Source organism: Tetrao urogallus (genome assembly GCF_951394365.1).
Source record: "Tetrao urogallus genome assembly, chromosome: Z".
NCBI classification, from domain to species: domain Eukaryota; kingdom Metazoa; phylum Chordata; class Aves; order Galliformes; family Phasianidae; genus Tetrao; species Tetrao urogallus.
In genome coordinates this window covers 4420081-4435568 of record NC_136816.1, presented here as the reverse complement: position 1 = coordinate 4435568, position 15488 = coordinate 4420081, and the positions used below count along the sequence as shown (strand labels likewise).

At 38.0% G+C, this 15488-nt stretch overlaps 1 protein-coding gene across 1 annotated transcript in view; it reads right to left on the bottom strand.

The window, feature by feature from the left end:
* Window positions 1-15488, bottom strand: part of PTBP3 (polypyrimidine tract binding protein 3) — a gene marked incomplete at both ends in the record, with an annotated part of 42423 nt that overhangs the window by 16270 nt on the left and 10665 nt on the right. Inside the window, 3 exons of the mRNA XM_079548348.1 lie at window positions 5933-6079; window positions 6939-7108; window positions 10309-10384. Coding sequence (XP_079404474.1) covers window positions 5933-6079; window positions 6939-7108; window positions 10309-10384 — 393 coding nt within the window. The remainder of the gene's footprint in view (window positions 1-5932; window positions 6080-6938; window positions 7109-10308; window positions 10385-15488) is intronic.

Genomic DNA, 15488 nt, shown 5'->3' with positions numbered 1-15488 from the left:
TTGAATCTTGTTGCCTTATTTATTTGTTTTTGCAGATAACAAACCAATCCAGCAAAGAGACAAATGACACTTACCAGAGCGACAAGTTAGCAAGATTCCAGTACCTTTCATGTTAGCACAAGTTAAAGATGAGCCCTGATTGTTGCTGTAATCCCTATATGCGGTATTAGTACAGAAAATAAGAACTGTTACCCAACCAACCACATTCCAGAACTTATTTAAGATACACTTATCTTTAACAAAACACAATGTAAAAATGAAGCCCTATGGTTTTATGGGAGGCCTGCTACTACACTACTGACACACTGACAGGAAGAAAGGAAAGTCAGTGAGAAGGGTTTACTGGACAAGATGTGGTTATTTTCTTCATGTCCTGAAGTTACTGAGATCTATCTTCTAATAATAGAACTTACGAATGAAAAAGTTCTTTCCAAACATAATACATGAAGTATTTTTAAGTTATGCAGAACATAAAGACCACAGAAAAAATGTGTCAGTACCTCAAGCTAATACAAGTGAGAGGCTTCAAAAAAGAAAAAAAAGAAAAGAAAAAATAATCAAAGCAGTAATAACACTCCAGAAACAAAATCGTTAGAAGATAGAGTTCACAACATATAAAAGTTAAGTAATCCAGGCAAATTGACATGACTTCTTCCAAAGACAGGAAAAGTAGCAACCTTTTGGACTTCCAAACCACGAATCAGTTTGCTTTTACCATTGTTCAGAAGTACACAGCAAGATTTCTTCTTCATGCATCTCTCGCCCTCACTCCTCTTAGCCAGATTAAAGAGAGAAAACACGTCAGGCTGGAGCAGGAAGGAGCAGAGAAAAAGCAATACAAATAGACCACAGCTTCCGTTCCCTTTCTCCTGTACTGAATGGGAAGGGGAAGAGGTAACAGCAGTGAAGGGAGCAGAAGTGAAAGGCAAGGCCTTCAGGTAGATACGGTTTTTGGGTTGCGTTGGTTTTGGTTTTCTGCTGTTTGTTTTTTGTTCTTTTTCTTCTTACTATCCTACTCTACTTTTAAAGGGCAGAAAATTAAGTTCATCTTCCTCAAATCAAATCCGCTTAATCTATGATGGCAGGAGGTGAGCAATATCCCTGTCATTATCACAACCTATGAGTTTCATCATCATATTTCCTTCTGTCGTGTTCTGCTGTGGATGGAGTGAGCACAGCTTGGTGCACACCTGAGAGACATTCAAGGTTTACACATTGCAGGCATAAAAATGTGCATTTGAAGTCACAGTATAATGGTGACTTTAACAATAATGAAGTTGATGACAAGTTCTAGTAAACTGAGCTTCCAAATACAGTTACTTAAGGTGTAATACGCTGACCATAGAGACCACTGCTACTGAGACAATCCTACTACATTTTTCCTCCGAATCCTGAAGTATTCAGCATATTACCCCAGAAAACTGTTCTGTTTTTAACTGCCAAGTTACAAGCTGAATCATTCAGAACAATCCAGGAAGCACCAGAGCTATAAAGCAGAGAGTAGAACATACAGCTGGAAGCAGGAGAAACAACATCCAAGACTAGCTCATTTTGACAGTAAAATGCTGCTAGGTGAGTTCAATTACTCACAGAATTGCTACTTCAATCTCAAGGATATCTCAAGCTCCTTCAGTTTTTAATACTGCTAATTAACAACAAATGCTCATTAAAAAAAAGTATCATTAATGTCACATTTCTACTAGAAACCTAGTCCAGAAGTCCAATTAGAGAGCAGTTATTCTTCAGAGTAGCTGCCTCTGAGAATATCCCTTAGTCACTTCTTCCCCAGCTGTTCAATACTGAATGTAACAACAATAATACCAGCGCTATGAAATACAAACGAAACATTAAACATCGAGACTTCTCAAAAAGTTATATACTTTCCATCCCAATTGATGAATTCATCATTTAAGAGCTTGCTTTCATATAGTACTAGGCATTGAGGGATATTACGAATGCCAGCTTACACAAAAGGCACAACTAACAATATAATATGTCCATCAATGAAGCATGGGCATGTAGAGAGATCAAAACCCTGACATTATATATGACTATTATTAGTAATTAAGTCTTTCTCTTGCATTAAGATCCACTTAAAAGGGCAACAGAGAGTATTCTCAGCCATTGGAAACTGAATCTATAATTAGACACTTGCCCATCTCAGAAAAGGACCTGGAAGTCCTGATGGATGAAAAGCTTAACGTGAGCCAGCAATGGTGTCCTTGCAGCTCAGAAAGCAAATGGTATCCTGGGCTTCATCAGAAGACGGATGGCCAGCAGGGACAGGGAGGTGATTGTCCCCCTCTACTCTGCTCTTGGGAGGCCCCATCTGCAGTACTGTGTCCAGGTCTGGAGCCCCCAGTACAAGGCAGCTGTTGGACAGGGTCCAGAGGAGGGCCATGAAGATGATCAGGGGACTGGAGCACCTCCCCTGTGAAGACAGGCTGAGGGAGCTGGGCTTGTTCAGCCTGGAGACAAGAAGGCTGCGGGGTGACCTCGTTGCAGCCTTTCAGTACCTAAAGGGAGCCTACAAACAGGAGGGGAATCAACTCTTTGAAAGGGTCGATAACTGCAGGACAAGGGGAAATGGTTTTAAGTTGGATGTCAGGGGGAAATTCTTTACAGAGAGAGTGGTGAGGTGCTGGAACAGGCTGCCCAGAGAGGCCGTGGATGCCCTGTCCCTGGAGGCGTTCAAGGCCACATTGGATGGGGCCCTGGGCAGCATGGTCTAGTATTAAATGTGGAGCCTGGTGGCCTGCATGTGGCAGGGGGGTTGGAGATTCATGATCCCAACCTGGGCCATTCTGTGATTCTCTTGCTAAACCTCCTCAGTGAGAGGAAAGTTCCCATTCTTTTCCTTATACAGAAGGCTTGTTCTTTCAAAATGAAGGCACAATCATCTTATGACAAAAGCTCTTTCGCAATGTTAGCCTTCATGATCCCTGACGCAGGGCTCTGCCAGACAGAAGTTTACATTTGACAAATATCATTAACAAAACAGTAACTCAATATCTTATTTTTAAGAACAGGAAGTTATCTAGAAAAGCTTCATGGAACTGTTTTGACATCACAAAATGATTCCTTTTGACATTACATGCAAGAAAACAAATAGTTATCTCAGTGCCAACAAGACAAGTATTTTATTTTTCCATCAGTCTGTGTTTTACGTAAGAAAATAATACTAGAAATAGTGATCTCTAGATTCGCAAGACATAATATGCCCTTTAGAAAACAAATATCGTTATATAGCTACTTGCTGAGAATTTATCACCAGCTGTAGGAAAAAGGGGTTTAAAAAATAAAGATTAGTATATGCAAGAAAGAAGTTATTATCTGTAACTTCCATGTATCAACACTTCCGATATACTTGAAAAAAGAAAAATAATTTTGCAGCAGTCTTGACTGTTTATCAACCAGTTAGGAACAGAGAGCTCTGAAGAATTCACCAATTTTATCTGTTAATTCCCAGAAAAATAATGAAGTTCTTAGAATCTACAAAGAGAGAACCAGAAGCACTTCTTCCTTCATATTTTGTTTCATTTATAATTTGTGGTTGAACAGCAGTCATTTTCTGTATTTTTTGTAGGAATTTAGTACTCTTGCAGGAATGTATAAGAGTGCTTAACGCTTCCTCCCAAACAATCAAAGAGTGTATTTAACTGAAGCTCTGGAGCAGAATGGGGCAAACAATCGACTCTTCAGCACTGAATACAAACTGGGAGATTCCCAGAAGAAGTAGGGAACTTTTCTGCAGTAGGCAATAAACTCTACTCTGACTATATCACATCTCATAGGAAAGAGAAATTAGATTCTCCTGAAGAAGCTAAGCAGAACTTGAAGAAAAAGCTCACCATACAAAACCACAATGAATAGATTTGCTTTTTCAGAAAAATATATTCAAGTCAGCTGACAGACCTAATAGAATGATTCCTTTCTAGTTTGTTTTCTAATTGAGCACAGCCTCAGTCTCACTTTACATAAACAAGACAGGTGCATCCTAAGTCTCTGAGTAGCTGAAAACACAATTAAAAAAATAAACAGTGGAGGATGAAAGGTACCTTCAGAGATTATCGAGACCAAGACCCTTGCTTCAAAGAAGTCACCTAGCTTAGATTGCTTACGACTGTTTCCAGCTAAGTTTTAAATGCTTCCAAGGATGGATACTCTATAACATCTCTGAGTAACACATTCCAATGTTTGGCCGTGCTCAAAATAAAAAGCTTTTCATTTGCTTGCTTTTTAAATTTCAGTGCATTTTTCTGTATTTGAGTTTATGAGCATGGACTCTTTTCAGTGATGCCCAGTGACAAGAAAAGAGGCTGTCTACACCTCACCCCTCCCCAGGTATTTGCACACATTGATAAAATAGCCCTGATTTCTTTTCCCCAGGCTGAATAAACCCAGCTCCCTCTGCACCTGTATGACAGGTACTCCAGTTTCTCAACTACCTTCATGGCCTTTTGCTGGACTTGCTCCATTAATGTCTACGCCTTTCTATTGAGGAGTCCAGGATTAGACTCCATATTTGTGTCTCACTAGTGCTGAATAGAGGAGAAGAGTCACTCTCTATCAATCTGTCAGTCTGAAGGCAGTAGTCTGCTTTCTGCAGCTGAGGATGCTGTTGGCCTTCTTTGCTGGAAGGACACACTGCTGCCTTATGGTAAAGTTGGGTTCATGAGCAAACACAGATCATTCTGTAGGCTAGCTAGCTGCTTTCCAAAGAGTTGCTCCTAACACAAAATTATCACCTGGGTCTACTCCTTCTCAAGTGCAGGAGTTAGCATTTTCCTTTGTTTAACTTAATCAGACTCTATGAGTCCATTGCTCCAGCATGTCTAGTTTCTTATCAACAACAAGCAGTGCAACCATCTGGGATGTCGGACACTCTTCCCAGCTCTGCATTATCCATGCTGAGGATGTGTCCCATGTCATCATCTGTGATGTAAATGAAGATCACAGAATCACAGGGTTTGGAAAGGACTCCATCAAGTCCAAAACCCTCACTAAAACAGGTTCCCTAAAGCACAGGAAAGCTACCAGATGGCTTATGACTGTCTCCAGAGAAGCAGATCACAATATCTCCAGGCAGGTTGATCCTGTGCTCTGTTGCCCTCAAAGTAAAAAAGTTCTTTCTCTTGTTCGGATGGAATGTCCTGAGTTCAGGTTATGCATGTTACCTCTTGTTCTGTCATTGGGCACCACCAAAAAGAGCCATCCACTTGACTCCCTCCCTGTAGTTACTACTACTGTAGTTACACTGGTAAGATCCTGTCTCAGTCTTTCCTCAAGGCTGAGCAGCCCCAGGTCTTTTGGCCTTTCCTCATATATGGAATGCTCCAGGTCCTCAATCGTCTTTGTGACTCCCTGCTAGACTCTCCCCAGGAGTTCCCTGTCTTTCTTGAACTGGGGAGCCAAGACAGAAATACGACAGACGTGGCCTTATCAAGGCAGAGTGGAGGATCTCCTCCCTCACTCTGCTGGCCATGCCCTTGGTAATGCTCACCAGAATACCACTGGCTCTCTTGGCCACAATGGCACATTGCTGCTTCATGGTCAGTCTGTTATGACAACTCTCTGCATATTAAGATAACATCCCTATATTCTTCCAGGGTAACCTGGACATCCTTACACCTCTCCTATGCCTCCTTTTCATTGAGTTCTGCCAAGAAATGCTTGTTCATCCACACAGGCTTCCTGCCCATTTCAATGGACTTCCTGGCCATCAGGATGGCCATTCCTGAACTTGAGTTCTTACACAGTAATTCTAGAGGTACCAAGTCTCTTTCTGAAAGAACTTGCTGTCCATTACAACTGACAGAAAAAAAATATCTATTATAATATGATCATTAATGTAGTATTAATAGAAAATACTCTATTTACTAATGTAAGTCATATATCATTCCATCTTACTGAATGAAAATAATATACTTACAACTTGACTAGGTATATTGTCGGTCTTAAGTTCCCTGTGATTGGAATACTGAATATACACAGGCTGATTGTGGATGTGAGGTATAGCAGAAGAGCAGTAGTTCACCATACTAACAGCATTTTCCTCAGAGGCCATTTCCAAAAAAGCCTGCAATAGAATTATAATGGTATTCAACGTGGTTTAGTTTACAGGAAAGAACAAAACATCAAATCATAACATATTTTTCCTATTACAACTCTCACCAGAAAAAGAACATGTGAAAGTATAGCACTGCATTAAAAGGTGTTCATTTATGCAAGATTGTGGGGATATTTGATTTGAATCTCTTAAAAGACTTATACATTTTAAGTACAGTATATTACTAAAGAAGAGTTGGAATAAGTATGACATATAGGAAGGCATGCTAATAAAAAAATCACTGCTACTGGATTTATTAGAATCCTGAATACAAGCGTTACTGTTTCAGTTGCAAATGCATACAATGACTGAAGTAGGAAGAGGACACTAAATATCTATTGGTTTCTGCAGAAAATTAACCCAGCCCAATGCTGCATACAATTTCTGAATGAATGCCTGTTGTTTTTAGGATTTCAGTGTTTATTTATGATGTAAATCACCCATCACCTGAAAGGATTTGAAGGAAAAGAAAAAAAAAATATTTCACATAAAAGAATTGATCTCCATGTTAATTATTTTAATTGAGCAGGTCATTTCAAGACAGCTGTCAACATAAATATCAGCAAAGTAGTTCTTGATCAGCACACGTTCTTACATAAGATGTGTATAATGTTTACAGCTAATGTCAATGAGTTTCTAGACTATTATATAAACAGAAAATATATGAAAAGAAATGAATGCCAAGACATTTTCCCAACTGTGAAAAAAATGAAAGTTTTGAGCCATAAATGAAACACTTAGACATCACTGCAATCATTTCAGTCAAACGCAGTACCAAAAGCATTAAAGAAAAGAATGACATGAGCAGGCTTGCTGTTATAATTGTTACCTGACTTTTTCCTCTTAGAATCAGTACATTGGTTACTTTGCCAAAAGGGAGCCCTAGTGAAATGACATCTGCTTCAGTGGCATTATCTGGAATTTGACGAAGATGAAGGACACGAGAAGGCACGCATGGCGATTTCACTCCTTTAAATTTCGTGTTGTCATTCCCATCACCTAAAGTGTTATAGTAAAGAAATGGACCAACAAATAAGACAAGCTTATTATGCAGTATAAATGCCAAAACCTAAATGGGAGAAACTGCTGTCTCAGTACTGACATTAACTGTTTTCCATAGCTTTTTGAATTCTAAGAAAGGTCAGCTCATATATAAACCACTGAGAGTTTGAAAAGGTTCCCTTCACCTGTTCCAAATCTCCACAATAAATGTGAGGTCCTTCCACTTTCCTTTCCTTTTTCCTTCTCTTTCATTTCCCTGTCTTCTGTGGGTTTTTGTTTGAAGTCTTGCAACTGGAGATGCTAGTAACTTCTTTCCAAATATGCATGAAAGATATTTACAAAGTATTAATTACACAAAAGGGCAAGTTGTAGTAACTGGGAGGTAATATTCATTATTTTATTACTAACTTATCCTACTGCATTTTAGTTCCTCAGCCAGACTTAGCTGCTACCTCAAATAATTAACAACAACAACAACAAAAAAAAAACATTAAAGAAAGTCTGCTGTCCCATATGACTAAGTTTAAAAGAATTCTGTTTGAAAAGTAGTCAAGGCAGCGAAGCATGAAATCCATACAGCCATCCACTTTGGCAAATGGCTTCTTATTTATTTATTTATTTATTTATTTAAGATCTGCCTATTTGAATCCTGTAACTGGTAAGTGATCAACAGTTGCTTTCCAAAGCATATTGTTCTAGAGGGTATTGCAATGGAGTAATAACAATTAAAGTCATAAAAATGAAATTCACCAACCAATCTACAGATTTTAGTAACAGATACTCCTAGAGGAAGATACAGAGATATAAGAGACTTGAAAAAATATCCCAAAACATAAGGGAAGATAGGATGCTGGTAAATGAATTTAAGTCTAACTGCGTACCACATTATACACTGGCTTTTCTCTTGTTTTCCTCCTATTTATGTGCTACAAACAGCTTCACTCCAGCAAAAAAGAGAGAGAAGCTTAACACCACCTCATCTGTTGCATCTGCCATATCACAGAAGCACAAAAGATGACATATCTGTATGAGTTTAGCAAGTTATTTCAGATTTTCTTATAAATTTTGACTGCAGTGCGAAGCGTTTCACCCAGATTATTTTGTGCACAAGGAAAGGTAATTAATGCCTGTGTAACATATGAGTTTGTTACACTTTGCTTTATCCATCAAGAAATTTTAAATGCTATCGTATGCTCTCTGTGCATTCTAGAAAACATAAAAAGAGGTAAACTTGCTGGGGAGGAGATTTTAAGACAAAGAGAAGTATACTAAACATGCATCAGTACAAAACCAGGACAGGGTATATTGCTATGCTATTAAACCCCAATGATCTGTACCATTTTGTTAAATGCAATTAGAAGGCTCAAAAAAAACCAGGATGAAGTCCTTGACTTTACTAAGCTGGGTGCTGCTTGACTAAATAAAGCAGAAAATGAAACCTAACAAAGATATTGACTTTAAGATGAGCATCTCTTGCAAGGGTGACATCTTGTGGATTCTGAATCATTTCTGAAGGTGACAAGATGGAACTAAGTGGCAAGCACAGCACTACCTCACTGCATCTTGCCTATTAGAGGAGTCCACTGATCAGGCATCAGCCAAAAGGGACAGTGCTTAACTGAACAATTTCAGTCTGAGTAGGTGCAACATACATCATCCCTTCTACCATCTACCCATTAGCATAAATGTGTTAATGACTAACATCTGACCTAAAAATTTCATAAGTATCTTTTCAGTAATGCTGTAAATACACTAAGTTTTGTAGAATATGAATTAACTCGCTAAATTGATAATAAAAGCTAGCCCTCCTTCATCCTCAACACAAAGACCTCAGCATATTTTAAACCTTTATACTTCTTTCTCTAGCTATTGTCTGATATGGATCTTAATAATATACTTGGATTTAATGGCACCTGAACTTGAAAATGGATTCAATATTCTTCAAAGCATGCCCAGGACCATCTCCTCTTTGGAATTCACACTTAATTGGGTGAAAACAGAAAATAGATATTCATAAGAGACACCTTCAAACAAAATTAAATTAGGGCCCAGTATTACAAACAAAAGCTCATTACAACCATGATTCATGACTGTATGAATGTATTTTCTGGGTGAATAACTTCAAATTGAGAAATGCAAAGAGATTCTAGATAAACGATCACTACATACAGGAAACTCTGCAGTTGAAGCTGTTGTATTTGGTAAAAAGCGTCATCTCAACAAAGATTATTAAAAGAAGCAGAGAGCCATCAGTGGGAACTCGGGTTTTTCTGGACTTGCTAGGAGCCAAAACCATCCATCTTATTTTAAAGATCAATAGCATTTAGAAACCCTGGAAGTCACTATGAAGTATCAGTGACTACAGTGATAATTAATAAAAGCCAAATGCACTAAATACAAATTTATATTCCTTGCCAGCTGGCAATTTCTTACAAAAAGTACTACCTATACAGGCCTGAAATATCTTTCAGCCATTAAATTACTGAATTATAGACTTATGCTGTTTCATGACAAGCAAGAGGCTCTGGATGTCATACTAAATCAATTAATAGAACTATGAACAATCCAGCATGTGCAAATAAGAAATAGAAAAGAAGAATGTTCGGATTAGTTCCTTTGTCTCTCCCTTAATCTTATTTCCCATTGGAAACACAGCCAGCAGATCCTAAAAGCTTACGAGGAGACTGTTTGCTCTGTCCCTTGCACTCCTACAAAATCACACATTGATGGAATATTGTCTATGTCACAAGCTAGTTAACTGTAAGTAATATAAATTAACTTTTGCAGCCATGGGCCACGAATACTTCAAGCCCACATGAAAAGAAAATATTTCTAAAGGAAATAGTCCCAGCCTTCTCCCACATTTAACTTATTGCTTGATCTAAAATTTCCTGTGCTAGAATACTGTTACTGCATCTTTCTCAGTACATTGGTATGGTATCTCAATACATGGTATTTCTTGGTCCAACCCAACAAGTCACTTTTAGAGCTCCTCAACACTGCAACTGAACAACACTGGGTAGACTCCAGTGCCTCTACTGTTAGAATCACCCTTACACAGTTCAAGACTGATTAGAACGCTAAGTGTGACAATTAAGAGCTAAATAAATAAATAAAAATGCAGAGAAAATACATACATTGTTGAAGAAGAACTACGATAAAAATGAACTGTAATAAAGATATACTTTTTCTTATACCTTTAGCTGGAGTAGAATTGCTCACGGTAAGAGACCTTCCACTGACACTGGAAGAAAGCAGATTGTCAGGTCCATGCTGAAAAATAAAAGACAAGTTTACCAGCAAAAGCTGTTACAGAGAAAAAGCCTGATAAAAAAAAGCTCATTCTATCTTATTATGCTAGTTAGCAAGTTCAGACACGTTACACTTATTCTCTCATTTATCTTACTATAGTCCATGTTGTCAAAGATTAACAAACGTTTATTAAAAGGAATTAGTTGGTAGCAGGCTGAGTCTGTACTCAACTTTGCTTCCAGATACAGATAAACACACAGCCACACTGATCAGCAGTTGTGCTGACCTCAAAACACTAACTTGCATTTTCAATATACCTGAAATAGTTTTTTTTAAACTTAGTTATCAGCTGGAGAATTTGACCATGGATCACCCATACTTACAAAAAAAAAAAAAAAAAAAAAAAAAAAAAAAAAAAACCCAAAATGAAGCAGTGAATAGTACATTCTTTAGGAATATGGAGAATTTGTGGCTCTAACCACTAACAGGAAAGAGTTGGAGCAACATGGATTTGGCATTTTTGGACGAGGAATCTAAGATGCCAGAATTAGCTGGCAACTGGGCACTGATTTTACCCATTAGGTTTACTCTAGTACGCCAGTCAAGCATCACCTTTTCACACAGTTCTTCAAAATGCCAGAAAGGTACTTCCTAAGACAATTAATGTTCTCGAAATTTGCAGTGCACCGCTCCGTAAGAGCATTTACATGAAAAAAAGTTGAGACTGAGGGAGCTAATTTAGAAAATGGAGTAAGCAGATCCAGAAAGCACAACACAACTTCGCTGAAAGGAGAAGCTCCCATTGCCCTTGCCACAGTATTCCCACCAGCTCCATAAAATGTGCAGCTTGTGCTGCATCAGTTCTGGTGCCTAGGAGATTCATTATGAGATGATTCAATCCTTCACTAGTGAGTTTCAGCAGTTTGAATCAGGTTAGTAAGTTCATCAGCTGAAAACCAGATCCAGAGTAAGGGAAAGGCAAGGAGAGCTGTTTCTGTGAAAGCATCCTTAGGGCAGCAGTAAGCCACCATACTGGTTGGTATGGGCTGCAGAACTATTTGCCATTGAGAAGTGGTTATAAACTGTGCATAAATAAACTGTTTGGTCCTTTTTGTCCTTGCAGTTTGCCATGGGTTCCTGCTGCTTCCCCAGTGTTCACAGAATCACAGAACGGTTTGGGTTGGAAGGGACCTTTAAGATCACGTAGTTCCAACCCCCTGCTACAGGCAGGGACACCTGCCTCTACACCAGGTTGCTCAAAGCCCCATCCAGTCTGGCCTTGAACATCTTCAGGGTGGGAGCATCCACAGCATCGCTGGTGAACTTGTTCCAACGTCTCACCACCTTCACAGTAGAGAATTTCTTCTTAATATCTAGGCTAGATCTACCCTCTTCCAGTTTAAATCCATTTCCCCTCATCCAGTCGCTACCTGCCCTTTTAAAGAGTCCCTCCCCAGCTTTCCTGTGGACCGGCCTCAGGTACTGGATATCTATACTATAAGATCTCCTTGGAGCCTTCTCTTCCCAAGGCTGAAGAGCTCTAGCTCTATTAACCTGTCCTTGTAGAGGAGCTACTCCAGCCCTTTAATCATCCTTGTTGCTCTCCTCTGGACCCATTCCAACAGCTCCATGTCCTTCCTGTGTTGGGGGCCCCAGAACTGGACACAGTACTCCAAGTGGGGTCTAGGAAGGTCATTCACAACAGAATGTCTATCTAGGTAAGGGTGGTGAAAAAACTTCACAGGCAAAGTTAGCTGCTCACGAAACATCACAAGCGTTAGAGTGTGGATCAAAACAAGACTGTGTTCATCCCTCACTGGCAGCAGAAAATACTTTTGAATCAAGAAATCACATATTGACAGTACAAATGCAACATTTATTACAGTAAGCACTGAGAAATAATCTTTAAAAAAAAAGAAATAAAAAGTATAGAAAACATTTTAAAGGAATTTTGATTCTACCTGTTTTCACTTGCCTCCAATTAAATCTGTTTCCAATAAAAATATAAGCTATTGTAAGGAGCAGCTTACTTAGTTGAGAAATACAGTACACTGTAAGTCATACAAACCAACTTATACTTATTTGCATGGCCCACTTTAATTTTGTAACTGTTTGTGGATGAAATGATAGCTGGATTTCCAGTAATCTCATATTCTGTTTGGTTAGACGCTGGAATTTAATTAACACTCAAAACTAGCATTAATTTTTAGTTATTACATGTATCTTAAGTATGCAAACACCTGGGTTCTGAACTTCTAAGTAGGATATTTTGCTTGTAAAATACTGCTGTAACTTCAGTTGACAGGTATTGTAGCTTTTTTTTTTTTTAATTAAAAAAAAAAAAAAATAGTGTTTATTCAACAGAATAAATATCTGCATTTGTTAAGAAGGCCGAATCAAAAGTTGTTTCAGCATGACAACCTCCAGCAGCAGGCGCCTCTACAGGGTATCTTGTAGCTATTTTGCTGTTTCATTAAAAACTCTGGCAAACATACCCATGATTATTTTAACAGATCAAGTTAGTTTCAAGGACTTAATATGCATCTTACAATTTCATATTTAATTTAAATGAGCTGATACCCAAAAAATACGCTGAAGGCTTTTTCAGAACAAAATATTTTCCCAACCCCTTACATTTTAAAAGACTTTCATAACTGATTCAACTCAGGACTCAAATAAGCATCTTCAGCCAGAAACCAGAACCCACTATTTCAGCAAGCTATTTACTTAAAATTTATGCAGAATTTAAGAAAGTGTGTAAAGGCGGGATTTTCACAAGTCAGATTAAGTTGTCTGAGGATGAGAAAAATCTACAAACTATGCACTATTAGATATACGTATTTCATGGAATTTATATTGCACAACAAATAAACAAAAAGATCTGCTTTCAACAAAAATTTCACTGCTTCCAATACAAAGGAAGCATCATCAATTTACAGCATTAGTTATTTTGCAGGTGTGGCACATGAAATTGTAACTGGAATGTTTGACACTGACTTCTGGGCAAAATTCTTAGATTGCTTCCACAAAAAATACTAACATTCAGGGTTTAAAACACCAAGAAGAACAGACAAGCCTTCATAACAAATCACAAAGGCCATAACTCACTGTAAGAGATAATACAGAAAATCTGTAAATCAAACAATCTTCCTCTTAAAGATATTTCAGCCATCTCAGAACAAGTTCAAGCATATTCTGAAAGAAAATAAGCAACTTAATAAATCTGCATCCTTTATGGGCCATTCCATGAATACAGCTTCCTTGAATGAGGAATTTCACATTGCTTGTAGATTTGTGCTGCAAACCAGATCAAGGAAACAAATCCAAGCTATTGAACACACGCACACAGACATATTACATTTTATTACACCGTTATCTGAATACTCAACAGAAATACTGTTCTGATATGCAACTTTCTGTCCTAACACTAAATTATTTACCTACCCACACAGTTACAGTCTATTTACTTATTATGCTGCACTCCCTACAAGAGCCTGCTACAAGAGAACTGCTATCAAACTTTTGGCAGACAGATGACCAACCTACTTCTGAAGCACAAGAACACCACAAAGACCACGTTCTACATTTTGTCTTTTATCCGACCATGCAGCTGATCAACTTTCTCAGTCTGAAACAAAAATCAAACCCAATGTGGAAACATTCTAGAAGAATGCAAAGATTGACACAGTTCTCTTGTAAGCCGAAGCACAAGATGCAAGTGTTGTGGCTAGTCTGGAGAAGGAAAGAAAGAAGTTTTTGTCTACCAGTGTTCTCCTACATATTTACAAACACAAGTCTACAGAGGGATGACAGAATTCAAGTTCTCAAATTCAGTCCCTCTCTCTTTCCCAGAAAGCACTGAAAGGAATACTTAGAAGCATAATAAAGTATGAGGTAAGACAAAGATCTAAACCTGCTCTGCTAAAAAAGCCAGTGCTAAAAATGACTACACAAGAAGTTACTTCAGTCTAGGTATTACGCTACAAATTCTTATTAAGTCTTTCTGTTGAGGCTCAACAGTCTTGCCAGTGCTCCTACTTTCTGTCTGTACACAAGCTTTCAGTTGGCTTATTTTTAGTTAATTGCTGTTTAGAAACTCCAGCTGGAAAACTAATTAGAGCAACCAAATCCCACTTTAAAAGTTACTCTTCATATCCTTCTTGCCACTGATATTGATACACTTGGCAGGAACTTCTTCCAGAAAGACATCAGCTTACAAGGCCCTTACACCAATGCTGCTGTTTCAGCTTTGACACCACAACAGTCTGCGTTGACCACAGTATCTTTTGTCCCCATTCTCATACCAGCATCCCAAACACTTCAATAATCTCATGATGGGCTAACATTATTTTTTCTTAAATCACAAGCTGACTTACATCTCTTTTCTTTCTCCACAAGATTTCTGCATTTGTTTGGAATTACTGAGCATTGATATGAGCAACAGACCATCCAACAACCAGAGCAAACCGATTCTTTAGTTATTGAGTAGGAATTTAAAAATGGTGGAAAGAATAATTTTAAGCATTTCTTTAAAATAAGTAAAATCTGTAGTGGCAAACAACTAGCCCAGCAAGTGGTGTCTACAGGATGCAACAACCAATGACAATTTCATGAAACAATTTTTCCTAATCTACTGTGGCCAATTTCCCTGACTAAAGGCATGTTACAAAACTTCAGATTACAGCAATTGATGCCTTCCTTGAAATTACATATATTGTTCCATGATTTTAAGACATCTGATAGCAAAAATTCCATAACTCAGGCACTTCTAACCAAAAGTTAGAGCAACCTCCTATCTTTCTTGCACAGATTTTCCAGTATAGTTAATTACAAATGGAAAATCTGTGACTAACTCACATTCCATATGAAAGATATAGTTTGTTTTCCTACAGAATATCTCCTTTCTGAACCGCTTCCAAGATAAAAATAATAATAATGATATGATCATAGCATCCTACAATCTACGAGACAAATAAAACAAAAAAATTGGCCCAATAAAATAATAATTCATCCTAAACACACCTTTCTCCTTGCATATAAAATGTAGCTTTGATATTTTTCTACGTGATTCTATTCAGAAGCAAAAGAATTTCTGTTCCAAAATCTATAATGTGAATAATGTTTT